This window comes from Balaenoptera borealis (genome assembly GCF_965194805.1).
Source record: "Balaenoptera borealis genome assembly, chromosome: 1".
In the NCBI taxonomy this organism is placed as follows: domain Eukaryota; kingdom Metazoa; phylum Chordata; class Mammalia; order Artiodactyla; family Balaenopteridae; genus Balaenoptera; species Balaenoptera borealis.
Genome location: NC_138860.1, coordinates 33,226,417 through 33,253,446, shown reverse-complemented (window position 1 = coordinate 33,253,446; position 27,030 = coordinate 33,226,417). Strand labels below are relative to the sequence as shown.

General features: G+C 37.4%; 1 protein-coding gene across 2 annotated transcripts; it reads right to left on the bottom strand.

Annotated features, from left to right (window-relative positions):
- Positions 1-516: 516 nt before the first annotated feature.
- NUCKS1 (nuclear casein kinase and cyclin dependent kinase substrate 1) lies at positions 517-24,969 on the bottom strand. 2 transcript variants are annotated; one of them, XM_082363954.1, is made up of 7 exons: positions 24,712-24,969; positions 10,160-10,209; positions 8,203-8,308; positions 5,434-5,489; positions 2,880-3,032; positions 1,961-2,110; positions 517-1,023 (listed from the first exon to the last, which is right to left on the bottom strand). In XM_082363954.1, the coding sequence occupies exons 1-7, from the start codon at positions 24,726-24,728 to the stop codon at positions 824-826; spliced, it is 732 nt and encodes a 243-aa protein (XP_082220080.1). In that variant the 5' UTR covers positions 24,729-24,969; the 3' UTR covers positions 517-823. The 2 variants fall into 2 exon arrangements, with proteins under 2 accessions (XP_082220080.1, XP_082220081.1); XM_082363955.1 differs by having other exon boundaries at positions 1,961-2,107; positions 24,712-24,829.
- Between the last annotated feature and the right edge of the window lie 2,061 nt (positions 24,970-27,030).

The window sequence follows — 27,030 nt, the reverse complement described above, 5'->3', positions numbered from 1 at the left end:
GTTTTGGCGGCCCTTGCTTTTTTTTTTTTTTTTTTTAAAGTTCCGTAAAGACTGTAGCAGGATAAAGGATCACTGGCTCCGAGTCTCTTAGAGATAACAAGTGATGAAATTAAAAAAAAAAAATAACCCACACCCTCAAACAAGGTCAGGTAACCTCAATTCCCTGTGCTGCCCCAGGATAAAAAACATGAATACTTTTAGTAACAATTCAGAATTCATCTTTATCTCCTACCTGCCCCATCAGTGGAAGTTTAAAGTCATGATTTTTCTAGACATCCATATTTTTGTGTATAGAATATAAACTTGAATTAGATGACAACTGGTTTTTTTAAAAAGTTCAGGTAGAGAAAGAAACAATCACTTTTAACTAAAACCTTCTATGTTTTTTGATTACTGTTTAACTTGCTACCATTTAGCAAAAAGCAAAATTTCCATAGTGTTCACCTCAAATCTTATTGCTTTACAACTGTGGCATACCCTCCATTAAAAATAAAAATGAAGCAGTCAATCCAGTGATTAATTTAACATGGCTTTCATTGGGAAAGAGGAGGAGGGAGAAGAGGGGGTCGCGACAAAGAGACCCATAGACAAAAAAGGTAAATTAAACATACAATGGTTTTCTTAAAAAAAAGAAGAAGAAGAAGAAGAAAATGTTATTTTTCAACAAAAGGAAAAAAAAAAGCATTGAAAGCCCATGAGTCAAGCCATAGCCAAAACCATATTCTATCTTAAGTAGGTTTTCTTTTTTTTTCCCCTCTTTTTTTCTTTTTTCTTTTTTTTTTCTCTTTTTTTAATAAAATCTCTCCCCAAACCATCATCACTTTTAATCCTCCCCAGACTGGGCTTCATCTTCAGACCCTTCATCCCCAGATTTCTCAGGTGGAGGGCTTGCAGATGTTTTCTTTTCAGGAGGGCTTTCTGGTTCCTCGTCATCTTCTTTGGGAGAAGGAGTCTTTTCCTTTGATGCCTTTGAAGCTGTGGGGCGACCCACTTTCCCTTTGCCTTTCACAGGGCTTGGCGTCACTGAAAGAAGAAAAATACCAATTTGGGGAAGGGAAGAAAAGCATCTTTAACAAAAATCAGCTACTAAAGAAAATAATCTGTAAGAAAAAAATCTATAAACACAACACCCTAACTTACTAAAAATGAAGGTGGGTACTGGTTTCCAAACCCTTTTAACCAACACTGTAATGTTATGTTAGCAGTAATGCTTACAATAGAGAAACAGGATGCTATAGAAACTGCACATCATCCTTAGTGGCTTGTGAAACTAAAAATTGTTTATGTTTAAAACTCAGGTGAAGAGGGGATGCAACTTAACCTGAATAGAAACTAAAGCCATCAAATAACTTCTAACAGTTCCATCATTACTAACAGTAAGACATGATGAGTAAAAGTTCTATTTGCTAGAATAAAAAAAAGCAAATCCAGCTTTCTGATTTAATCACAAACTAGCTTCAACCAGGAGAATACCTGGTAGAAACCATAAGGGCCTAAAGAAAATGAATCTATGCTGTCAAGTGTGATTTTATTTTGCTAGCACAGAGGATGGTGTAGGGATCAGAACACAGAACTTAAATGTATTACTGTAGGTGTGTATTTTCACAATTTCAAGTCTTTACTAGCTGCTGGGATTGTGATATCAGTGGGAAAAAAGGGCAGTAATAGCTATGCTGGTGGGGTGTTTCTACCACTGTACCTGACACTAACAGGTCATTCCCAAATCTTGCCTTTCGTATGGCAGTAGTTGAAGAACAGGGCTAAGCCACCAGACTTTCAGAGGGGCTGGAGTCCTTATTAATAAATAAGTGATACTTCCAGGTATAGAAGACAGGATCCTTTTATTTTTGTTAAGTACGTGGCCAATGCCAAGCCCTAATGAAGAACTTCTGTAGAGAAGGTTTATTGGTTCTTCACATTTTTCAAAGCAGTAATTTAATCTGACTTCTGCAGAGCTCACCTGTGGCCTTTAGCCTGGGTTTGGGCATTTTCTTTTCTTTTCTCTCAGGTTTGGACTTCTTAACCATCTTTTTGTTTTTCTTTTTTGAACTGCCATAGTCACTATCATCATCGTCTTCCATTAGGAAATCCTCATCACTGCCGGAATCTTCTGAGAGGAAAGAAGAATTTCAACGTCCAACTTAATGTATACAGCCTTCCAAGTGAACAAAGGGAGAGAGTGCTAAGAATGGAGAATGGATTTGGAAGTCAAACACTCTTGGATTCTATTTGCAGCTGTACTACCAATCTGGCTGGAACTGTCACTGGCCCCACCTGTAAAATGGTTTAGCACACACCATGAGGGTTACATGACTGACTTGTTTGAAGAGTACGTTGAAAACAGGAAAAGATAAGACTTAATCTGGATAAAAACTGAAGCCATCAAGTAACTTTTGGTAGTTCCATCACTCCTATATAGTCCTGATGAGACTAGGGAAATGAAACTGAACTGATTTGTTGTGTTTGGCCCAAGTATAAACAAATGAAGTAAGAAAACTACACACAAAGCAGATATACATGTAATTAATTAATCTGAGTAACCTGTGAAACATCTAAATTTAGTCAACACCTTTTTTTGCAAGGTGAGGTCTACACCCTTCTCCACCAAGCCAAAATACAAATCTTAATCACAACACCCACCACGTAACTGTTAGTCTAACAATTGTTCATTCAGTATTTGAGTAGAAATGATGGACATAATGATCATGAGAATCTCTGAACCTTTTAAAATATACAAAGATATCAAAACAGTCGTCTCTTTTAATAGTTAGTATCTAACTTAAGCGACTGATTTTAACATCGAGCATCCACAAAAACGTGGAAGTAATCGAGGTCACAAACTAAAACCATGAGCAAAGTAACAAGGCAGCTTTACGTACTCTCCTGGAATGGCACCTCATCCTCTTCTTCTTGTTCTTCTTCACTGCCCACATCTTCCATGAGCATCTCCCTCTGTTTAGAGGCTGCTTTAGAGGCTGCCTGCCGTTGCTGGCGCACATTTTTATGATCTTCTTTTTCATCTTCACTGTCCTCTGCAATATCAAAGGTATAATGCAATGATCAAAGAGTTATGGGTTTGAGAGCCGACTAGAAAAGCCGATATGAGATATAACCTGCAGCTTTATTTCATTCAAAAAGGGTAAATTTTATCCCTAAAAATTTCTACAAAATATACAAAAGAGCTAAAATTCAAAGAATGAGCTTGAATAAGACTATGCACCCACTAGTACATATAAAATAACTTAGGCATGTAGTTCTAAGTAATAATAAAGCTGAATTTAGGTGTGAGCCCATGTTTCCTATAACATACTTTAAACTTGTATCATTGCTTTGCCCTGAAATTCTCAATCCCATTCAAACCTATCTACACAGTTTTTAGAAACTAAAGTTAGAAAAGTATTTTTAAATAGTAGAACAGGGGAAGATTGTCTTCCAATGATATTTATTCTAAGATACAAAACATACAGAACCTAAAATAATGCCAAACTACTATCCTTTTCAATGAATGAGGTGTGGCCATTTCAGTTTAGAGGAGATTGAGGGAAATCTTTAAAACACATATTTAAATCAATTAGATCTCAATACAATTTTATTAAGAAAATTACTTTCATATACTATAGTTTATAAATTAAAAGTTCTTTTCAACACACAGTTGTGGTTGTGCATAAATGTGGTTAAACAACAGGATGCCAGCCTATTGGCTCTAGACCAAGTTATATTTTTATTAGTTTCTACCTACGGCCCTCCTCCTGGACTTTGAGGCTCCCTTATTCTGTTAAGGTTTAGCTGTTACTCTTCTGGAAACACTCGAGTCTTATAAGCTTTGCCATGGTCAGTGTTCAAGTCATCACTTTCACTACCCAAAACCTCACCTGAAGACAAATAGACACAGGGAACGGAACTGACTTTGGTAGACTCAAAACTAAACGCACCTCACAGTAGCTTAACACTAGTACAGAGTTATTCATCTTGAAGTGCTCAAATGCTTACAAATGTAAGAGATTCAAATTAGGATTCACAAGGCAGATGAATAAAAGCGTATGTTACATTATCACAACAGCACTAGACAGCGCAAAAGGTTAATATAATTTATTTTCAGACAATTAGCAGACTTGGAAAAAAAAACGGAACACAAAATAGCTCAGTGGAGTGAATCCAGTGGAACTCTGTCTACCCTCTACATATTAGCTAAATAGCAGTCTCATTTAAAGGGGGATCCAGGAAGGCAAAAGCAGGGGAATATAGACCACAACTAAAATGGTTGGGAGCAAGATGGAATAAACTCTCAATTCTTTTAAGAGTTACATTTTAAAAAATAAATACCAACAAGTAATCAGCATTTAACATTTAATTTAGTCAGTTCCTCATTAATTCTTTTAAGTTAGTATTCTTACAAAAAAACTTTCTCTGTGGCTACTGTTTCAAAGGACTACTTCCCAGCTAAAAAGAGTCAGATTGAAACTAATCGTTGTTTGCTTTCCAACCTGGAGTCATCACTCCCCCTTATTCTTATTATTCTATTTAGTTTGGTATCTTTTATTTGTTCATGTAAATGGTTTTCAATTTTGACTATGCATGAGAATAATCTGTAAATACTTATACAAAACAAAGCCCCAACATCCCACCTAGACCTTACTGAATGAGAAGTCCTGGGATGGGATGGATATAAGTAGGTTATAAAAACCTTCATAGCAGACTTCCCTGGTGGCGCAGTGGTTAAGAATCCACCTGCCAATGCAGGGGACATGGGTTCAAGCCCTGGTCCGGGAAAATCCCACACGCCGCAGAGCAACTAAGCCCGTGAGCCACAACTACTGAGCCCGTGTGCCACAACTACTGAGGCTTGCGCGCCTACAGCCTGTGCTCCGCAACAAGAGAAGCCACCGCAATGAGAAGCCCGCACACCGCAGCGAAGAGTTGCCCCCGCTCGCCACAACTAGAGAAAGCCCGCGTGCAGCAACGAAGGCCCAATGCAGCCAAAAATAAATTAATTAATTAATTCATTAGAAAAAACAAAAAAACCTTCATAGGGACTTCCCTGGTGGTCCAGCGGTTAAGACTCTGCGCTCCCAATGCAGGGGGCCCGGGTGTGATCCCTAGTCAGGGAACTAGATCCCGCATGCCGCAATGAAGATCCTGCACGCGGCAATGCAACTAAGACCTGGCGCAGCCAAATAAATAAATAAATTTTTTTTTTAAAAAAACCTACAAACAAAAAAACCAAACCAAAACAAAAACCAAAACAAACCGCCTTCATAGGAAACTGTAATAAGCCCCAGGATTGAGAACCACTGTGAGCTCTTTGAAGATGGAAACACATAATGTTTGTAATGCAGCATTTACCACAGAGCCTGGCATTATAATAAAACCACTTATTAAAATGTCCAATAAATAAATAGAATTACACCTATTACATTAAAAATTCTTTACTACCTGCTGAGTGAGAATCATCCTTCTTGGTCTTCACATCTTTTTCTTCTGAGTCCTCACTGTAAGCGGAAGGGGGAAAAGATTAAAAATCTTAGATCAAGATCCAAATGAACATAAATCTCTGGTATCTGACTGAAGGAGAACGTCGAAGAAAGCCTCTTTTATACATAAAATATTCAAACAGATGCTGAGGAGTGGAACTGCTTGCATTATTTCCCTACTTCATAGGAATGCTGGTGATTAAGAACAATTTTATCTACTTTTAGAAAACACTGCTTCCTCTGAAGACCCAAAGGAAAAAAAGAAGGTATCTCAACACAGGCTAAAAACTTTTCACCTATGGATAAGACCTGGTTCACGAGAACATTTACTAAGAAAAATTTTTTGTTGTCAGAGGCAAAGTATGAATATACTGAAAATAAATTATATAATGTATCAATGGTGGTAAAGTAGGCAAGTAAATGGATAGCCTCAAATATAGATGTAGAAAACACCTTTATAATTATTAAAGGAAACGAGTTTAGTTATATAAATTACAATATGCCTAAAAAATTTATCTAAAACAAAATGAAAACAAATTAATTAATTACCTCCTAATATTAATATTTAGGAGTCCAATATTTCTATACATCAGAAACCTCAACACATAGGCCTGCCTTGTATCATGGAGAAAATAAAAGCGAGCTAAAGGTCACTGCAGAGTAAAATAAGAAGTTAAGGAGCTTCAAAGTTCAATGGAAAGTTTTATAAAATAACTTTTTAGGTCACAAAGATGCACATTTTATATCTTCACAAATCTTAACTTGGAAATCTGGGTTCTAGTGTTCTGTCTTTGTCATGAATTATTTAGTTGTATGATCTTAGGCAAATCACTTGTACTCTTCAGCGCTAAAATTTTATGATTCCATGAGAAATTCTGACAAACAAAAAAAGAAAGAGTCACATAAAAGTTGATAGCTTTCTTTTCTCAAACAGCAGATCTTGTAAATCTCTTTAGTATTCCTGTAATTTACACCACACTCAAATGACAACCTATTGAACCCAAGATTCCTAAGCAAAAAGAAAAACCAAACACATTTCTTTACTAAGTAATCTGATCCAAATATACTATAATTCTGAAACCTGTGACTGTTCTATATAAATATTTTATGCAAAGTAAGCATTTAATTCACAAGTCTATTATAATGATGAAGAACGGTATCATTTCCTCTAGTTCTTTTATTATTGAGTTTATAGAGACCGTTAATCCTTGAGCCCCATTACAGTGAAGTCAAGTAAAAGCTAAACTTTTAAGTAGAGACCAACAAAAAAATCAACATTAATATTGGTCTGAGGGAATAAATGTACAAGGCACTTAATACAAATGGCAACAAAAGCTATATTTATTTCAACCATTCCTGGACACTTAGCAGAGAGTCATAAAGCCAGATGACTGCAACAAGGAAAAATTTAGGCTAGGTATCAATTATATTGATGAGACATAACAACAGGCCACGAAGATGCTCATTCCTAGGAGAAATATAATAAAATAAATATAATGAAAGATAGTTCTAAGTTGGGCTGCTATATAAAACTGGATTAGAGAGATATATTATGAAACTATGGAAAACGTGTCTCCCTACAGTATAATTTTATCTTATTTTTCCTCAAAATTTTTCCACATTTCTGAAATTCTCCAGGAAAGAAAATATTAGATGTTAGCGATTCAAGCAAACAGAAAATACTAGGTACATTTATTAATTATTATTATTTTTACAAACTTAGCGTTCTGTGAATTCAGAATGGAAAGATTTCTGCCTAGGGATTATAGTGGTTTTAGTGCTCAAAAGTAAATAACTTAGAAGAACTAGTGAGAATTATTATTTCATTTCTTTGAACTACTCATACTTAATAGTATTATGTGGAAGTGGTATAGCCTAATGGTTAAAAAAATAGACTTTGGAGTCCAACAGACATGGTTTCAAAATCTACTGGTCTATTTGCTGGTCCTTGGATAAATCACTGACCCCTCTAAGTTAATATTACTTACCCTAATAAAGGTTTTGTGAGAATTAAGTGATAATGAATATAAATTAGCATATAATAGATACTGGCACATAATAATTATAAACGGTAACTATCATCACCACCACCACCACTACCATCAAGGAGGTCTTAAAGTTATGCTACACTGAGTATGAGAGTGAATGAATGTGTATAGCTGTAAGAGCAGAGATGAAAGCTACAATACCCTGGTCTCATGAGACAATTACAGTTAAAAATACAACTCATCTGAATTCATTTATAAAACTAAGGGAAAGGAAACAGCCCAAAATGATTAAATTATTTAAACAAAGTAGAATTGACTATAGATAGTAAAACTTGGCAGGCAATGGAACTTAACATTCTATAAGCTTTAGTTATGATTCTGCCAATGATCTGTGACTGAATAGGAAAGGTCACTTATTCTTTGCCATTTCTACAATGAAAATGCCAATACTAACCTTGGGCAACAAATTATATACTTAAACAATCTTTCTACCTGTGTTGAGAGGTTTGAAGTAGCACCAAAGTCATTCTGGCATACCTGGAGCTCACCTTGGATTCCATGACCTTAAAGAGGCTAACCTCTAGACTCAGAAGCACTGTCTGAGATAAAATGAAATATGCAAAACAACATTAGGTGAATAAGCACTTTCCCAAAGTAACTGAAGATTCTACCAATTTAGAGACCAGACACTATCCTCATCTGAGTGGTGACAGTGTAAGAAGAATCAGACTTATGCCTCTTACCTATCTTCCTGTGAATTCTTTCCAGATCGCCTCTTATTTTTAGCTTCTCGGGGAGATGATCGAATTTTCTTAGCTGGAGGGCCCGAATCTCTTCCATAATCTTCATCTAAACAAAGTATTTTTCAAATTCAATGAACTATATTATGATTTTTACATGTCAAAATTACCACTCTATTTACTGATAATTCTCTCATGCTATTTAAAAGGTGAGAGGGCAGAATTTCCTAAATAATTTTCTTTCATTAAAAAAAAAATCTTTTCGGGCTTCCCTGGTGGCGCAGTGGTTGAGAATCTGCCTGCCAATGCAGGGAACACGGGTTCAAGCCCTGGTCTGGGAAGATCCCACATGCCGCGGAGCAACTAACCCCGTGAGCCACAATTACTGAGCCTGCGCGTCTGGAGCCTGTGCTCGGCAACAAGAGAGGCCGCGACAGGGAAAGGCCCGCGCACCGCGATGAAGAGTGGCCCCCACTTGCCGCAACTAGAGAAAGCCCTCGCACAGAAACGAAGACTCAACACAGCCAAAAATAAATAAATAAATAAATAAAATTAAAAAAAAAAAAATCTTTTCTACTCCAGTTCCACCTTAACTCAATCATTTCCATTTTTGCATATTACTCTCTAGTCCTCATGTGTATATTTTAATATACCCACAGTCAAATATCTCTTACTTTATATTCTACCCTTTTAATTTGTTAAAGACTTACATGTTTCCACATCTTCATATTTATTTGGAAACTATTATAGTAATATGGTTATATTACAAGCATTTTAGACTGTAAAGAACCCACAATTCTACAATCCTAACACAATTACTGTTATCAAGTAAATTACTTTTAAACTAAAGTATTATATATAGCACACTCTGGCACTTGAGGAAAATACCTCCAATTTAAAAAGTCCTATAAAACCTTAAAAAGTGACTCTTCCAAAACTTTACTACACCATCACATATAATCACGAGTATCTAGAACAGTCTGAAGCTTCAGCAATTATTAAATGGTTGGATAATTATAAATTATGGAATACCATACAACCATTAACCAACATAAACTTTTAGTAACACAAGAAAGATAAGTAGGGGTGGGGTGGGAGGGGCACAGAACTCAAAATTCTATAGCAATATGTCAACTATATTTTTAAAAGGAGAAAAAGGACAAAAAGGTTAAAATGGCCATCTGCTGGCTAAAGGACTTTGAATAATATTTCTGCCTCAGTTTCCTTATCTGTAAAATGGAAATAAAAATAGTATAATCCCATTTTAACAGGAATGATCTAAGGATTAAATGAGTAAGTGCAAACATTTAGTAAGCATTTAATAAATATCAGTATTACCTCTGGGAGGGTGGATTATGTTTTTATTCTTCTTTATACTTGCTGCATTTTCTAGGTTTTCCCAAGGTACATAGTATTATGTTTATAAAGTAAAAGTAGATTTTAAAAAAATAAAGGAAAAAGAATAGTAAACACATCTGGAAAATGAGAGTAAGGACATATTCTAAAAAGACCTTTTATGGCTACAATTTAAGACACACTACTCACTCTTAGTTCACAAATCAAAGGTATTTCACAAAATACTCTCATCATACTTTACTATGCAAAAAATTTACATACTCCCTCTTATAATGTACAAGTTTTACCATGATTATAGCAGGAGATATATTAAACTAATAAACACTGCATCAGAATTATCACACATTTAAACTTTGGACTCCAAAACCAGATAAGAAAAAAAATTATTCAGGTGTTTATTATCAATGATTTACTAAGGAAAAGTTAAAATCCATGCAAGTTCAACGTTTGTTTTGGGTGACACAGATTGACATAATTTATATACATCAACAGTCTAAAAATAAAAAATGAAACCTATTTCAAAAGAATAATAAGAATGTACACAAGCTGGGTATTCTTCCACTAGTCAGTCGAATTTACAACTTATTGAAATCACAAAACTTACCAGCATCATCAGATTCCTGAAATTGTGAATAATCAACGACCTTCCTATTTCTGTGGAAAGAAGAGACTCTAATTAAGATCACAAAAATGTAGGACTTTTCTAAGATATCAGAACCCACATTTCTACTTCACAAACAGAATTAGAACTAGCTCTCTGAAATTTATTTTTCAACAAGCCCCTACCTCAGCCAAAAAATGTCCCATTTTGTTATAGGAAAGTATAGCTTAAACCGAAAGTATTTCAAATGACAATTCTCATATTGCTCATCTGAGGCATAGCTCAAATACTATCCTTTCCTACAAAACAACCTCCCACCTCCCACAAGTACATAAAACAGCAAAATAAGCCAAACTACCATAAATATTCATTATACAGAGATGATATCATATGCACACAAACCAAAACTGTAAATGTTACTTTATTCTTACTGCTATACACACGTGTACACCTGATAAATAAGGTTATTACTGAGTTTTTTTCATGGCAAAGTGACCTTTAAATATAATAGTTAATTATATTTAATTAACTTACCGTCACTATGGTGACGGTAAGTTAAGCCTTACATAGGAAGGGATGGAAAAAAATTGATTCAAAAGATACTCTTTATTAAAGAGCTTTTTTTTTTTTTTTGGCCATGCCGCGCAGCTTGCAGGATCTTAGTTCCCTGACCAGGGATTGAACCCGGGCCATGGCAGTGAAAAACCTGGAATCCTAACCACTAGGCTACATGGAACTCCCTAAAGAGCATTTATTAAAGATACAAATTTATGTATTTACTTGACTCAGTGATTTTTTTTTGACTCAGTGATTTTTAAGTACTTCTTACTAGGTAAGGCATCTTTAATATCTCAAACAAATTTAATTTCCATTTTCCTACTTCATATTCTAAACTTAAAAGTTTAAAATTCCTCTCAGAGAGATATAAGAGCTTCCATGTTAGTATCCAAACAGCCTGGAACTTAAAAGAGCCTCAGATGTACTGTAACTAAATGGAAACTAAACAAGTGAACCGAAAGAACTGTAAGGGAAACATGCCACTAACTACACTTAAACATAAGTCGAGGACTATTCCTGGTTTTATAGATTAAGACACCATTTAAATGCAAGAACAGGAGAGTAAGAATTCAAGTGCAGGCAGAACTTCTATATAATACGCAAAAATGATAGGGTGGGGTGAATTCTGAACACATCTTTGGGGCTTAGATGTGGAGGAAGGTATAGCCACATCCTTGATTTAAGAGAGAGAGAGAAAAAAAAAGAAAGGCTCTTAAGGAATCTTGTATTCTGTTTTTCTTTAGTCTACCAACAATGAATTATATCTTCTGACTTTACTGCCTCAATGAGTCAAGATGCAAAACTATAAAATATGTTGTAACTATATTTTGTTATAAGAAACTGAGTTTATATATTAAAGATACCCTTCTATTAGTAAAGTTAATTTCAAAAATATTGCTATTAGTTCCACTTACATGAGTTACCTAATCAAATTCATAGAGATAGAAAGTAAAATGGTGGTTGTCAGGGGTGGGGTAGTGGAGGATGGGGAGTCAATGGTATGTACAGTTTCAGTTTTGCAAGAGGAAGAGTTCTGGAAATTGAGTGCCCAAAAATGTGAATATATTCAACGCTAGTGAACTGTACATTTAAAAATGGTTAAAATGGTAAATATGTTATTTTACCACAATTTTAAAAAAAGAATAAAATAAAAATATTTTTTCTTAAAAAAAACCCTATTCGGGGGGCGCTAGTAATCAAATGCTTATCATGTTCCAGGAAATAGTGATTTTTAATGACAGATGCCATGAAAAACAGTATTATGAACACAGTGCAAAGATGACCATTTTCTGCATCACTTAGGATCAAGGAAAATGTGACATGGAACTAGGGAGAAAGGATCCGGAAAAGGGAGTTTTAAATCTTTATCTCTAACAATTATGTACAGGTTCTGAAATCGCGGGCATAATAATTTTAGGTTAGCTGGTGGAATTGCAGCTAAAATACTGGTACAATTTCCGGTATCAATTTCTGGTATCAATAGATACATCCTACGAGACTATATAAAGGAGGGTAACCATATGGCAAAGGATCATATGAAGAACTATTGAATAAACTGGGATTTTTAACCTGCAAAAGGGAAAACATGTTAGCTTTGGTGATCAGATTAAGTGTGGGTTCAAGATAAAGGACTTCTTAACAGTTTACTAATGATAGTTACTTCCTTAGTCTATCACTAGAAACACTCCAAAAAGGAATTATATAGTACAAAATACAGAATCTGTTAGTAGGAATCCTGGGTTCTAGAACTTCAAACAAATCACTTACTTCTCTGGGCCTCAGTTCCTCATCTGTGGGAACTGACCACCTAAGTTGCTTGACAGATCTAAGAAGCTGCTCTATAAAATTAAATAAAATTATCAAAGTTTAATGAAAAAGACGACTTTTTCAATTGTAAATGGTCAACTATCCTTTTGCACACCATACATCTTAACATGTACCACTGTACCATTTGTTTTCTTCACTAATCTAAGCTTCTTGAAAGTAACAATCATGTCTTATATCCACATTTCTGGTACAGAACAAGGTAAAAAGTAGGCACTCAAATGTTTTCTGAACTTTTTGCTCTTAGGACCAAATTTTAAGAGCTCTGTTAGAAACCTAATTTTAGAAAATACTCTAGAGGATAATATCCAATCTCCTTAAAGACTTTTAAGATCTCACCTCTTGCCACTTAACAAGCAAGCAACCCCAGGAGGCTTAATTCCACCAATCAGGTTGTTTTTTTACCACTTGCTCATGCAGCTCCCTTGCTTAGAATGCTATTCATATCACTCTCACTCATATCAGATATAACCTCACCTCTCAACAACTTTAATCCCTTATTGATAGTACATAAACTACTAAATGTCTGTCTTCCCTATTAAACATGAACATCTTGAGGACAGGGGTTGTCTCTCCTTCATTTGGAACACCAAATTCAAGGAAGGCTTGATGAGTGAATGGACTTGGACTTGGCATCTGTAAAGGATTAGTGTGGGAAAGGGAATCAGTAGAGAGGATGCATGTACCACTGGAGTCTTCAACTTATCAGACATTTAATCCCACTGCCAACGACAAAAGAAAATTTAGTTTTCTCCAAACTGAAAAATTTGTTATTTAAAATCTAAGAGATTTAAAAGGGGAATTCCCTGGTGGTCCAGTTGTTAGGACTCGGCGCTTCCACTGCGGTGGCCTGGTTCAATCCCTGGTTAGGGAACTAAGATCCTGCAAGCTGCACGGTGCGACCAAAAAACAAACAAAAAAAAAGATTTAAAAGGCAATTATTTAGTACATTTTTTTCTATCCTAGTTTTCAACACAGGAAAACTACAAAAATGTCACATAGACTACACTGACATTATATAAGCAATTAAATTAAAAAATTTCAAAACTAAATTGAAATACTACTGCTTCCCTTGAAACACAAAATATTTTAACTTTCAATTATGTGAAAATGGCCAGAATTATCTTACATAATAAATGTTATTTATCACAAAAACTGTAAAACCTGAGTAAAGCAAAATATGAATATAGAAGCACTCTTGTCTTAAGGGTAACTAGTAAAAAAAAATCCATCTATAAATGCTAAAGAGGGGAAAAGAAAAAATAATTTCAATAAAAGATCTACGATAACAAGGGTCATTCACAAAAACTCATTATAATGAGTTATAATAATAATTTGGTTCATTTTCTGCTTTCTAAAGATGCTTATTCAAAACATACTGTTTTCCACTGCTTAGAGATTCACCTTATTCAGGGTTGATATATATTTTTGATGAACTTATTCCTATGCAAACTTGAAATTAAGAAGGCAATATTTAAGTCTAAAGGCATAGGAAGTCCTACCTCTAGCTGAAAACAAAGAAACATTCTCATTTTTATTACTTAAATTAAATGCCAAAGCTAAACCAACTCTTCAGTGTAAAATGAGCATCAAAAACTGGAACTGGGAGGACAACACAAAATTTCAGTATAGCATAAAAGTTAAAAACACAGATTTTTAAAACTGGGTTGAAATCCTGGCTCTGCCAGTTACTTGCCCTCACTGAACTTCAGTTTCCTCACCTGTAAAATACGAAAAACAATACCTATCTCTCGAGATTGTTTCGAGGGCCAGGTACACAATTATCCAATAAATAGCCATTATTTCTTGTAAGCACTAACTTGTTCCACCCAGAATACTACTGCAATCTTGAATCACGTGAATACACAAGTAACACTCTTATTTATTAGAACAGCACGATTAAGCCGCTCCTTTTAAAACCATTGTCTTAAAAAATAAATAAATAAAATAAAATAAAAACGTTATGTCTTAGAGTATTGGTTCTAGTGCTATTTAGAAAGATTGTCTTTAAGAGTTTGTTGCTCATTTCATTAAAATGCAATATCAAAATACCCCCCTATTTTTATATTATTTCCAACTTTATGATAAAGTTTTCAGTTGCCATTTAGGTCAGAGAAAGTAGCAACAGTAGCTATTTTAAGTCCACCATTTAAGTTAGATCGATTTCTATCAACTGGAGTTCCATCTAAGTAAGTCTAAAAGTTTGCACTAGAAAAGAGAACTGTAACCCAGTAAGGAAAACAAATGTTTAAAATAGAAACTATAGGAACACAAAAACTTCAATTAAGGGGCTTCCCTGGTGGCACAGTGGATAAGAATCGGCCTGCCTATGCAGGGGACACAGGTTCGATCCCTGGTCCGGGAAGATCCCACATGCCGCGGAGCAACTAAGCCCGTGCGCCACAACTAATGAAGCCCGTGCACCTAGAGCCCGTGCTCTGCAACAAGAGAAGCCACCGCAATGAGAAGCCCACACACGCACCACAACGAAGAGTAGCCCCCACTCACAGAAAGCCCACGCGCAGCAACGAAGCCCCAACGCAGCCAAAAATAAATAAATAAGTTTAAAAAACCCAAAAAACTTCAATTATATGCCTGCTCTTACTTTAAAAGCTGATATAACCGCTATATTTAGATTCTAAAGGTACCTTGGTCACAAATGAACCAATTCCTGGATGATCACCAGAGAGCTTTGAGATAAGCCCTTACTTTTGCATCAAAGTGCAAAAATGAAAGGTAAAGTTGGAAGCTAGACAAAGAACACTAAAAGATCCATTTTTGGCACCAAATGTGGATAACTCAAGCAATAGGATTTTTTTTTTCTTCCATTCTCTTAATCATCAACTTCTTTCTACTGAATACTGGTAAGTCTACCCCCCAAATGCCTTTTCTTTCTTATAGCAGCAACCATCCAAGACCAAATCAATAATATTCCTGAAATGTGAGGTATGTAAAACTAATATTCTAAAGAATCAAGGATCAACAGTATTTCAGAGATGGAAACTACCACATCTTTTGAGATGATCTCTTCTAACCCTTTGAACCTTAAAGATGAGAAAACAACTTAAAACCACAAAATTCAGTGCTACTCTTTAACAAACCTGCACATCAAAATATGGAGAAACAATTAAGTTCCAGGTGAGGAAGCAGAACTTTAAAATAGAAACCCACATTTAATTATTGACACCCTAAGCTTTGTATTACTTAAAGAACACAAAATCATTTTCTCAAGGCAAATCAGAGAGACTTTTAGACAATTTACTACATTATTTAGCTCAATAAAGCTATCTTCCATTTTTACCCTGAAGAAGTCCTATTGTTCTGACCAATGCAGGGAAGGAGAAGAAACACCTAGCTAATTTTCTAGAATTCAGCAATTTTCTCATTAGGCACTTAAAGTGCACTTGAAATCTGAGTTTTGAGAAACCCAAAATAGCAGCTCTTTTCACTAATCACCTAAGTGATAAACATCTAGAACAATGTTTTTTAATCTATTGGTCACAACCCACTATTGGGTCCTGAAATCAATTTACTGACGTATAACCAGCACTTTATTTTTTTGGCTGCAGCTCGCGTGGGATCTTACTTCCCTGACCAGGGATCGAACCCAGGCCCCTGGCAATGAGGGCACTGAACCCTAACCACCGGACTGCCAGGGAATTCCCTATAACCAGCATTTTAAAAGAAAAAGAAGCAAATAGAAAATATCAGAGAAAATTACACCTAAATAACTGGCAAGTTCCTGAAACTTGCTTCAGGTATTTGTATTCTTGTGTGTAGCAAATTGTAACGTAAAATGTATTTCTTATAGGAACTTCATCAAAAAAGTCTGAGCCACTGCTATAGAATAAAATGATTTCCAAAGTAGTTTTTAGTTTCACCTTTACAAAAAATGATTTGTTATTAATCCATGGCCACAAAAGTATAACATCTCTTCCTATTTTAATTCAGTTTTAAGAAAACCACTTTTTTTTAAACTGAAGCACTCATAACACCTATCAAAGTTTGGTGGCCCGTGGGGGACAGAGGGAAGGGTGATACACCACCAGGTGTATTACAGCTACTGGACCTTAGACAATTTAATCCAATCTTACCCCAAACGTGTTATCCTTTCAACAAATGTCCCTGGAAGGGCATGACTGAGAACCTTTCACAATCTCCCAAGGCAACTAATTCCAAGAAAACCAGATAATGAAACAGTTCTTCTCAGCGAGGTGAAATCTGCCTCTAAAGTCCACTGACCAATTCTGTCTTGCCTAGCTCCTGGGATCACCATGGTCTAAATCAAAACCCTCTTCCATAGAGCAGCCCTTAAAATTTGTGCGACAGTTTCCACTTTTTTCTTCAAGGCTAAATACTAAAGTTTCTGCATATCAAATGTCCTTAAAACTTAGGACATTTACCTCTCTCCATTCTTCTATCCCTCAAGATTCTTCATACGCCAAGTTTTCTCAGGATATAAGAAAATTAGTTCATAGAAGCCAGGATACCTAAACTCAATTCAGGGTAATTTCTCACAGTTGCTTATTTTGAGCTTCATGTTCCTTTTGGCTAAGATATATTGCTTTGACTGTATCTTATATCATTCTGCTTTTTACAATTAAACAGAATTCAAAAACAGTCACAAGATACAAGAAAGCAAAAATTTTTAAGTAAATATTTAAAATCAAGAACATTACAGGAAATAGCTCTTTAAAGTTTTTCAAATGGAAAAAGTAAATTTCTAATTTCTGCACAAAAGGGGAATAAAGGAGTTCTGAATGATGAGCCAGGTATATGTTTGAGATAGTTGTCACCATGCTCTCCTAAATTTTTTTATCAACTTGCTAATATTTCAGTCCAGATGAATAAATATGAACTCTTATATGGCACTCCTTATTCCCAAAATACATTCAGTCCCACCATATTCTCTCCATATAGTATACTATTTTAAAGTCACATACAAATTTCAGTGAGTATAACAAAGTATTGGGTAAATAAAATGGGCTAGATTTTTCCCAACAGAAGTTTAGTGCAAAATCTATGCAATTAGGAACAGAGTAAACCTCAAGCAGGTGAGATTAAAGGGGTCTCAGATGAGCATATTACCAAGTAGAGTCCTGTCTGCAGCAAGAGTCTTGGAACCCTCAGTGGACTCTTCCAATTGTCTTAACCCAACTACCAGGGACAAATCTGTAGCCTGACAAAGATTTACTGACTCATTACAATAAAGGTGATGGAACATCAGAAATGTGGAGCATCTCACCAAACAGAGGAAAACTTAAAAAGGATTTGGGGAAGGGTACAATTTAGGTGAAATTTAAATGAAGCAGTGTCTTGATAGGCTCAAAGCACAGCAGACTGTGAAAAGGGGTCTACATCAGGTCTAGACAGTGAAGTGGACCTTGGGTCTTATTTCTTGGCAAAGAAGTTAAGGTAGATGTGAATTTTGTGCCCAGCAACCCCTCATTTGAAGCTCTAAAAATGTAAATCGAGGATAGCTCTCCGTGTCAAAAGGAGATAGCTTTTCCTGACAAAAGTGTGATGTTTCACTCTTATTGATATAATTTCAAATAGCAAAGTTTCTGACAGCCTGATTTTAGAGAATCTTTTCTTAGCAGGAAAGCAGTAGTCAAAGGAGTGTTATAAATCTTTCCAGTTGTAGAGTATCTGTGGAAGAGAGTCTGTTATCCCAGCCCAATGAATAGCCAGCTGGATTTTTACTTCTCAGTGGAGCTAAGTTTTCGTTTCTCAAGTAATTCATCTTATGGGCCATTTTATCTTGACACATGAAATCTCCCTGAAGATCACCTTGTTTTTCAGGTAACTGAACAGGTGCACAGTTCAATAAGTAGATAGGCACTAAGAAGCACCTGAAAATATGCTATAGCCAGCTGAACCACTCTTTGGCAACCTGTGGTCTCTTCACCAAAAGTATTTCAAAGACCTATAATTATGGCTATTTAGATACTATTTTAAAATATGGCAATGCAATTCTGTAACAATCAGCTCCACTTCCTAGAACCTAGATAGTAATATTTTTTGAAACAAAACAAAGGGATGCCCCATTTTGACCAAAGTGGTCATATACTAAATCAAATGTTTTCTCTTATTGTCCACAACACTGCAGTCTCTAAGTGCCAGAGGGGCACTATTCACATGGACTGTAATGTGGATGTAACATAGATGGTGCCCCAGAGTTACAAAGAATGGTGGCCTTGTTTTTATATTTCTGGGGAAAACAGACCAAAAACATAAATAAAATCAATCTCCCTTTCTTTATTCAAAACTACTTTCTCCTTATTAACTAGTTGTATTGCAATGATTTCAAACACTAAAACTCAACCACTTATCTTGGTTTGTAACTTTTGTCAAGTTAAATCAACCCCAATTTATTAATCTTAATTTCCTTCTAATTGTAATATACTGACGAGTTTTATAATAGGTGCTGAACCTTTTCAAATGCTATGGTTTTTCTCCTTTGGTCTTTTAATATGAATCAGTGACAGATTTTAAGTTTTATTCCCGGCACAAATGCTACTTGATCATATGTATTTTTAATACATACTGGATTCAGTTAGCTAATACTGTTTGGCATTCTTGCATCTATACATATACATAAAATGAGTCCATTAATTTTCTGTGGTGTCCTTTAGGTGGCTTTGGAATCTATTCACTTATTTTGGTCAGGGGGAAATGTCCCTGAATTATGTATACACTTAAATGCCACTTATCTAACATTCATGTTTCCTCCCACAAAAGCCTCACACTACTTCAGTGCTTTTTCCTCTACATTCAGGTGTCTTTTCCTTTAATTAACCCCTTCACATATTCTCTTATTCCTTCGAAATTTTCCTTTCCTCCACCCACCCCGCCCCCCCCAGCTCACTTTAAAGTTGGTCTTCCCCACCAAAGTCCTGCTATGAACCATAACCCCCAAATGTGCTACTACCACGAGATAGAGTAACACCCCGTGGCAGTGTCTGACTAGAAAGATCACACTGGCCACAACTTCTATTTGAATTCCTCCTTCCTTTTTAATGGTTAGGTGAACTGGATCAGTTACTTAATTTAAGCCTCAGCCCTCTCACATATGAAATAAGGGATAATATATACCTTGCTCAGAGTTGTTCAAGATTTTGAAAAACATGAGAAGTACCCGGCAGAATTGGCACAAAGTGTTGCTCATTAAGTGATGGCTCTATTGAGTTTCGAGTGATTTTATTTTTTCTAAAATTGAAGATGGAGAAAGGAACTGTGCTGTTAAAGGTCTAGTCTTCTTATCTACAATTTAGAAATTCAAAAAGTTCTGACAACCAAGTCTTTTCATAATTTATATGGTGGTAAACATATGCAGGGCAAACAAGAGGGGTTTTTTAGAATTTTCTTTTAGTGTGAAAATTCCTAGGTTTTACCATAGAGATTAATGTGTTTGATCACAGGAGCACTACCCCAGACTGGTGATGGTACATTATATATACAGTATAGGCACCCTGTTACCTTTTTTAAATTTTTGAAAAAATTTGAACTTCTGAACACATATACTCCCCAATGGTTTCAAACTAAGGATTGTGGACCTGTAAAACATTCTATGTGGAATCAAATGTATACAATAAATGTAAATCTAATAGAGAGTTAAATAGGTAAGACTCATGCAGTCTAAATCCAGCTTTACTATTACTTCTACGCCTTAGCTCCTAGACTTAAAAGTCATCACTAGTAAATTGAAGGAACTGGACTTAATCTCAGAAGTTCTTTCTAGTTAAAAAAAAAAATGCTTTTAATTAAAACTTTTTCTGAGAATTGTTTTGAAGAGTAAGTTGAAAAAACTGCTATTTAAAATATTTTGGCCATATATTTCCCCTCAAATATTTTCTATATAGAGCTTAAAAACCAGTGCATACAGAATGCACTCACCATTATTTAGAGATTACAAAATAAAATAGCATTTGACCATCTTCATGCCAAACACTAGGAAGGGAAGAGTGGTACCACAGAAAGAATGCCAGCATTGTATTCAGAAAATCTAGGTTCAAATCTTGGCTGTTTCACAGTTCTGTGACCTTGAGTAACATTATTTAAGCTTATTTCATCATCTACTATATGGGAATTTTAAAAAAATCCTCTATTACAGGGTTGTAACAAGGATAAAACAAGATAAAGTGAAATCCTCAGTACCTGACTCTGCACTTACTCTTAGTAAATGTTTATTTGGTAATCACTCCAAAAAAAAAAAATCAAACTTTAAAGACTTTTTTTTTTTTGCATTTTATTTATTTTTTGGCCTTGCCGCACACTGGATCTTAGTTTCCCAACCAGGGATTGAACCCTGGGCCCCGGCAGTGAAAATGCTGAGTCCTAACCACTGGCCCGCCAGGGAATTCCCAACATTGTCTTCTTATAATTTTCAGATTAAATACATATATGTTAGGAAATGTTGAATACTTAAGTGTTGTTATAAAATTAACTCCCCCATTATTCAGGCTTTCCAAGTTATTACGTGAGATATCTTTGAAGGTGAAGTCTACAGAAGAGTTTATGTCTTTTTAGAAGAAAGTGACATGTAAGTAATAATACATGTATAGATCAAAGGTTAATAAAATCACACTTCACACACACACACACACACACACACACACACACGACCTGGACATAGAGAATAAGATCAGATACAAGGAACCAGGCTCATCTAAAACCACATTTACTAGTATACTAAACTTGTGTCTTCCTGTGTATCCTTGGTATCATAAATTCCAAGCTGCCTTGAATTTTCAGGTTTCCAAGTTTTTCCCTTTAACCGAGGGCTTTTTGAAACTAATTTTCTGGTAAGAGAGAATATCATTTTTTTTTTAGAAATCCAGACACATTCCAACCGAATTCTCTTTGAAAAGAAAGCAATCTGGAATCTTGGGGAAGCTGATTCTCAACATAAATAAAAAATGACCAAAAAAATTTTATATCAATCTGTAAAAGAGCCTATGCTTTCACATCTAAACTTTCAATGTTAAATGTTCCTTGCAGTCTCAAGTACTAAACAAAAGAAGACAAGACATCAGGTACACTTACATTATAAAGAAAGGAGCAAACAGATTGATCTGAGTGACTTGGACCATTTTCAATAAAGGAGATCTCTGGAGAATATACAAATGTAAATTTCAAAAACCCTGGTTTCTAGGCTGGGCAAGTTAGTAAATCTCTGAGCTTTCTTTCAAAAGTAACAGCTTTTTCTTCCCTACCTCATAAAAGCATTTTGAAAAGTTAAAAGTGCCATACACTAAAATAACATCAACACTTATCTGGTAGAAGAGACAAGCGATTATGTGGAAAGGGAGGAGGATGAGGATAAGCAGGGCTGTAAATTAAGAATCCAGGTTCTAGACCCAATCTTGGCATCTACTAGTGTGTGATGCAAGGCACTTCACTTGTCCAGGTCCCCACATTACGTCACTCGTAAAATGAATCTGCCTAAATTTTTCTCGCTCTAAGACTGCAATTTTACGCTATAAATTTGAATCCAAGGCCTAAAATATTTCAGCTCTCATTTATATATGTCAGATACTGTAAAAGGTGACAGCAATACAGTGTGAACAGAACTACTTAGATATGTGTTGCACACATGTCTATGGAAAACCGTGCTGTAGCATCGGTCAGTTCATCATTCCGTTCATTTGGAAACTGGTGTCAAGCAGCCATTGGTACATTTCTAAATCTTCCTTAAATGCTTAGGTTAATATTAATATGAAAATAATAGTCACAGTAAAAAATGAAAAGCAGAAAATCCTCAAAATTATATACAGGCCTAAGGGCAGAAACATATCCCAAAAGAAGCTGCAGGGACACATTTTCCAACACATGCTTTTTTTGTTTTGGGTTTGTTTTTAAACAAGGTTGATCATTCTGATATTAGGTCAACATCTTTTTTTTTTTTTGTTACATTCCCTCAAGTACATAGACTCTTCAATTACAAAAGCACTTCCCTAAGACAGAACTTTTTTTATTGCAAAATTTAACAAACCACCAAAGTCAAGTTTAATTATTTCTGCTTTATTATTGGTCAAGAGTACGTTAAAGGCTTTCAAAAAAGTTACAAAGAGACTTCATCACTAAAATATATAATCAAAAACCAAGTTGCTTTAAAATTAATAACGTGAAAGTGACCCCAAAAAAGCCCACAATATATTAACTTCATTCTTCAATTAGGGGCAAATGTACAGTTAAAATTACTTTTAACAGACTGAGCAAGAAAAAAGTTGTGCACAAATCCCAATGCCTTCAAAAAACTGATTAGAACGTGCTTAATATATTTACCCCTACCCGGTGACATTAAAAATCCAAGTTTTCAAGAAAAAAAAAGTTCTGTTCGTGTTCCAGCGTCTAAATTTGGGAGCACAAACTCAGGCAAATGAGTAAAATTACAACAATAAAATTAAAAGTCATCAAAACCTAGTGAACTGCGGTTATAAGGTAAACAAAAGTAATAGTCCAATTTCACCACACAGTAATTTACTCCCAGAAGACAGAAGATCCAATCCAGATGAAACAAATCTTTATTATGATATTGTCTATTTGTCCTGATCCTAAAGAAAATACTCTACATAAACTAATGGGATACACTGGTCATTTTATTATGCCAAAAAAAGTATGCAAACTATAATTTGAAATATCTATTCAGACTCCGTGCCAAAAAGTAGGCAAAACTCTTCCCGGTGGCGATGGTGAGTTATCGGAGATGTGGGTTAAAATTAGGCAGAAAAGCTGTCAGGTAGTTAGTTAGTACTCTCCTCACGCCCACCCCGAGCGTAGGAGCCTGCAGCCCCATACCCCCACCAGCTGGAGGCTGCTGTTCTAGTCTGCAGACAGAACGGTGCAGCACAAAACCCTTTCCGGGGTTCCAAACCTCCCTTTAGAGCTCTAGCTCAAAATACTTCCGTTCCTCACAAAACTTGGAATGAAGAAGGGGAAGCAACAACTATTAAAACATTTAGAAACTAAACCTATTTATCCATAAAGCACTATGCAAAGTAGCCAATTCCTTACATTGAAAGCGCCAACGACATTATATTAAAAGTAATATTTATTTGCAACAGTTCTCCTTCGTAAGGCCTCAACAGACTGGATTAAGCCACACCCCTCCATAAATGGCACATTCCATACGACAGCCGGGAGGATGGCCAAGGGCGATTCCACCGTCCGCTGGGGAACAGCAAACTTGTTGAAATTCTCAGAATAAAGTCTAACGACTAACCGAATCTAGCCCGTTTATTATTAAAGTTATTCGAGGTAAAGATAAGATTACAAAAACATCCGAGACGTGTACGCCGAGGAAGAGAAGAGAGAGAGGTAGCGGGCACGAGAACCACACGGGATTTGGGTCGTGCAGTTAACCCACACCTCCCTGAGTAGGGACATTTCCGAGGAAGGACATTTCTAGTCGGAGGCAAAGAGCGAACTCGAGGCGGGGGGAGCGGGGGTTAACCAGCTCAAAACTACGAGTTGGGTGAGACACAGCATTTTCCAGGGCCTAGTCCCGAACTCTCTCTGCTGCGGAGGGAAAAAGAACGCGTCCCACCCACGCCCGGCCCGATCCGAGAGGCGGGGCTCTGCAGCGACCCCGGAGGACGGAGGCGGGGCCCGGCGGCAGAGCTGCCCCTCCTGCTTTGCATGGAACACCCCCGTCCGCTAGAGAAAGAGGGCTGAGTCCCCCACCCCCACCCCCACGCAAGCCGAGGGGGGAAGGGGCAAAACGGCGTCTCCGCCCTTCCCCCCCCCCCCCAATTAAGGTGGGGTCCGAGACCGAGTCCGCTGGTCCCCGCGGCCGGCTCCAAGGGGCCGGGCCGGAGGAGGTGGGGCCTGGGTGGGGGCGCTGACTTCACACCCCTCCCCCTCCGACCGCTGGCGGTTCAGGGAACACCCCGCCCGCTCCAGTGCGGCGAGTGGGGGAGGCAGCAAAGCAGCCCAGAGCCCTGCAACGGCGCGGGGCGGGGAGGAGCGCGCGCATGGGCGCGCGGCCGCTACCCCCGCGCAGCCCCGCGGGCAAGCAAGGCCCCCCACGCTCAAGGGCGCGCGCGGGCCCCAAAAGGGAGGAGGCCGCGCGTGGCACGGGAGAGGGCCGACTCTAGGCTTCTGTCCCCCACTCCTTCACCACTCACCCCAACCCCCTCCAACCCGTTCCAGGCCTCGGACTCCGCACTGACCTGACAGGCCGAGACATGTTCGCTGTCGAAACAGGACCGAGTCGAGAAGCCAAAGACCAGGACCCCCCCCACCCCGCGCGCTCGGCGCCCCACCCCCCCCAACTTCGGCCGATGGGGCCGCTGCCGCCGAACCCCGAGCTGCTGGCTTCTCAAACTCCGCCGCTCCTTGGTTCAGGGCCCCTTAATCAGACGAGCCCCCCGCTCCCCCGTCTCTTCAAAATGGATGAATCAAACCAGCCGAAAATGCGCCAAAGCCGCCGTACAACCAAAGCCACTAGGGCCTGTGGGCTCCGCCCCAACACGACCGGTCATTGGCGGCTTCTGCCAGATGCGCAGAGCTCATTCGTCCGTTTGAATCATCACGTCTCCCAGGTTCCGCCCCACTCACTGATAGGCTCCGCCTCCTCCGTGAGGTCCTGTTAGTCAAGGTGCTCTGAGAGCGCACGGCCGCAAAACAAAAATGGTCGCTGCTCGGCCCGCCCCCTGGTTTCCACTCCAGAGTTGCAGATTCGTCTTGGGTTGCGTCTTAGGATGACTAGGAAAAAAGATTTATTAAGAGTTTAATGTCATTTAATGTTAGCTTAATGATGTATCATTTCGCCTGCCTTGATCATCTAGAAACTCCACTGATAGCAAAACCCGTGGGATAGGCAGCTGATTCGTCAGCAAGGGGCTGCCTCTGAATTGGAGGGAAATTCCATAGATTCAAAAATTTTGACCTTAAACCCACAAGCTCCTACTCCTTGCTTAAGCATTAGACCTCAGGAGCCCAACCGCTGCTGGAGCAGGGAGGCAGGATCACAGTCAAGGAATAACTTAACCACCAATTTCCATTCTCCATTCTGGACCTTGAGATCACTTCAGGGTCATTAAAGTCCCAGACATGGACCTTCAGGGCCTAATGATTAGGAGCATGAGCGCTGGGCCAGAAGGTTTTTCAGTTTGAACCTTAGGTCCACCACTTTAACAGTTGTATAGCTTTACCTCTCTGTGCCTGCCTCAGTTTTCTCATGTGTAAAATGGGGAACAATAGTGCTTAATTCATAGGATTATTAGTATTAAATGAGTTGCTATATGAAAAGGCTTTTGGACAGTCTCTGGCAAACAGTAAGTGCAATGCAAGTATTTGTTAAATTCAATCCCTTATCCCTGGGTGGGGATGGGGGAGGGGCTGCCTCAAGACTCAAGTCAAATAACTGAGGGTAACTCAGATCATTCCATTTAAATCCATGAACATTTGTTGGATGCATAAAACTCTCAGAGGCAGAGCTCAGGATCCCTATGGGAACGGCCAAGGTTTACCTGACCATTGTAAAATAGACTTCAATCCCTATCACAGGCAGCCTGTTAATAACCAACTGAAGCTACACTCCATAAACAAACAAACCAACCCATCACTATTGCCTCCTGAAAGTCTCCCCTTGTAAAATCTGGCTTCCCTAAGGGAAGAGAATAGCACAGTCCACCAGTAAAGCATTAAACAAGTTATATATATATCTCCTCTTCCATGTCACTCCACCCTTTCGCCCCTGAATACTACTGTTGATAGCAAAAAAGAAATGCATAACATAGAATTCACCATTTTTACATGTGTAGTTCAGTGGCATTAAGTACATTCACATCTCCAGAACTTTTTCGTCTTCCCCAGCTGAACTCTATACTCATTAAACACTAATTCCCCATTCCCTCTCTCCCCAGCCCCTGGTACCCACCATTCTACTTCCTGTCTACATGAATTTGACTACTCAAGGAACCACATATAAGTGGAATCATACAGTATTTGTCCTTTTGTGATTGGCTTATTTCACTCAGCATAATGTCCTCCAGGTTCATTCATGTTGTAGTATGTATCAAAATTTTCTACCTTTTAAAGGCTGAATAATATATCATTGTATGTATATACCACATTTGGTTTATCCATTCAACTGTCAGTGGATACTTGGGTCATTTCCAGATTTTGGCTATTGTGAATAATTTCTGCTATGAATGTGGTGTATAAATCTCTCTTCCAGTCCCTGATTTCAATTCTTTGGAGCATATACCCAGAAGTGGATTTGCTAGATCATATAGTAATTGTATTTTTAATTTTTTGAGGAATCTCCATACTATTTTCCATAGCAGGTGCACCATTTAACTTTCCCACCAGCAGTGCACAAGGGTTCCAGTTTCTCCATATCTTGTCAACATTTATTTTGCTTTTTTTGATGGGGCATAATGGGTGCTGGAATCTGTTTTGACTAAGTGTATTGTTATCCATATTATTGTCAAAATGCCAGTGCAGAGGCTGGAGTGGTGCAGTGATCACGAGTGACTTTGTTG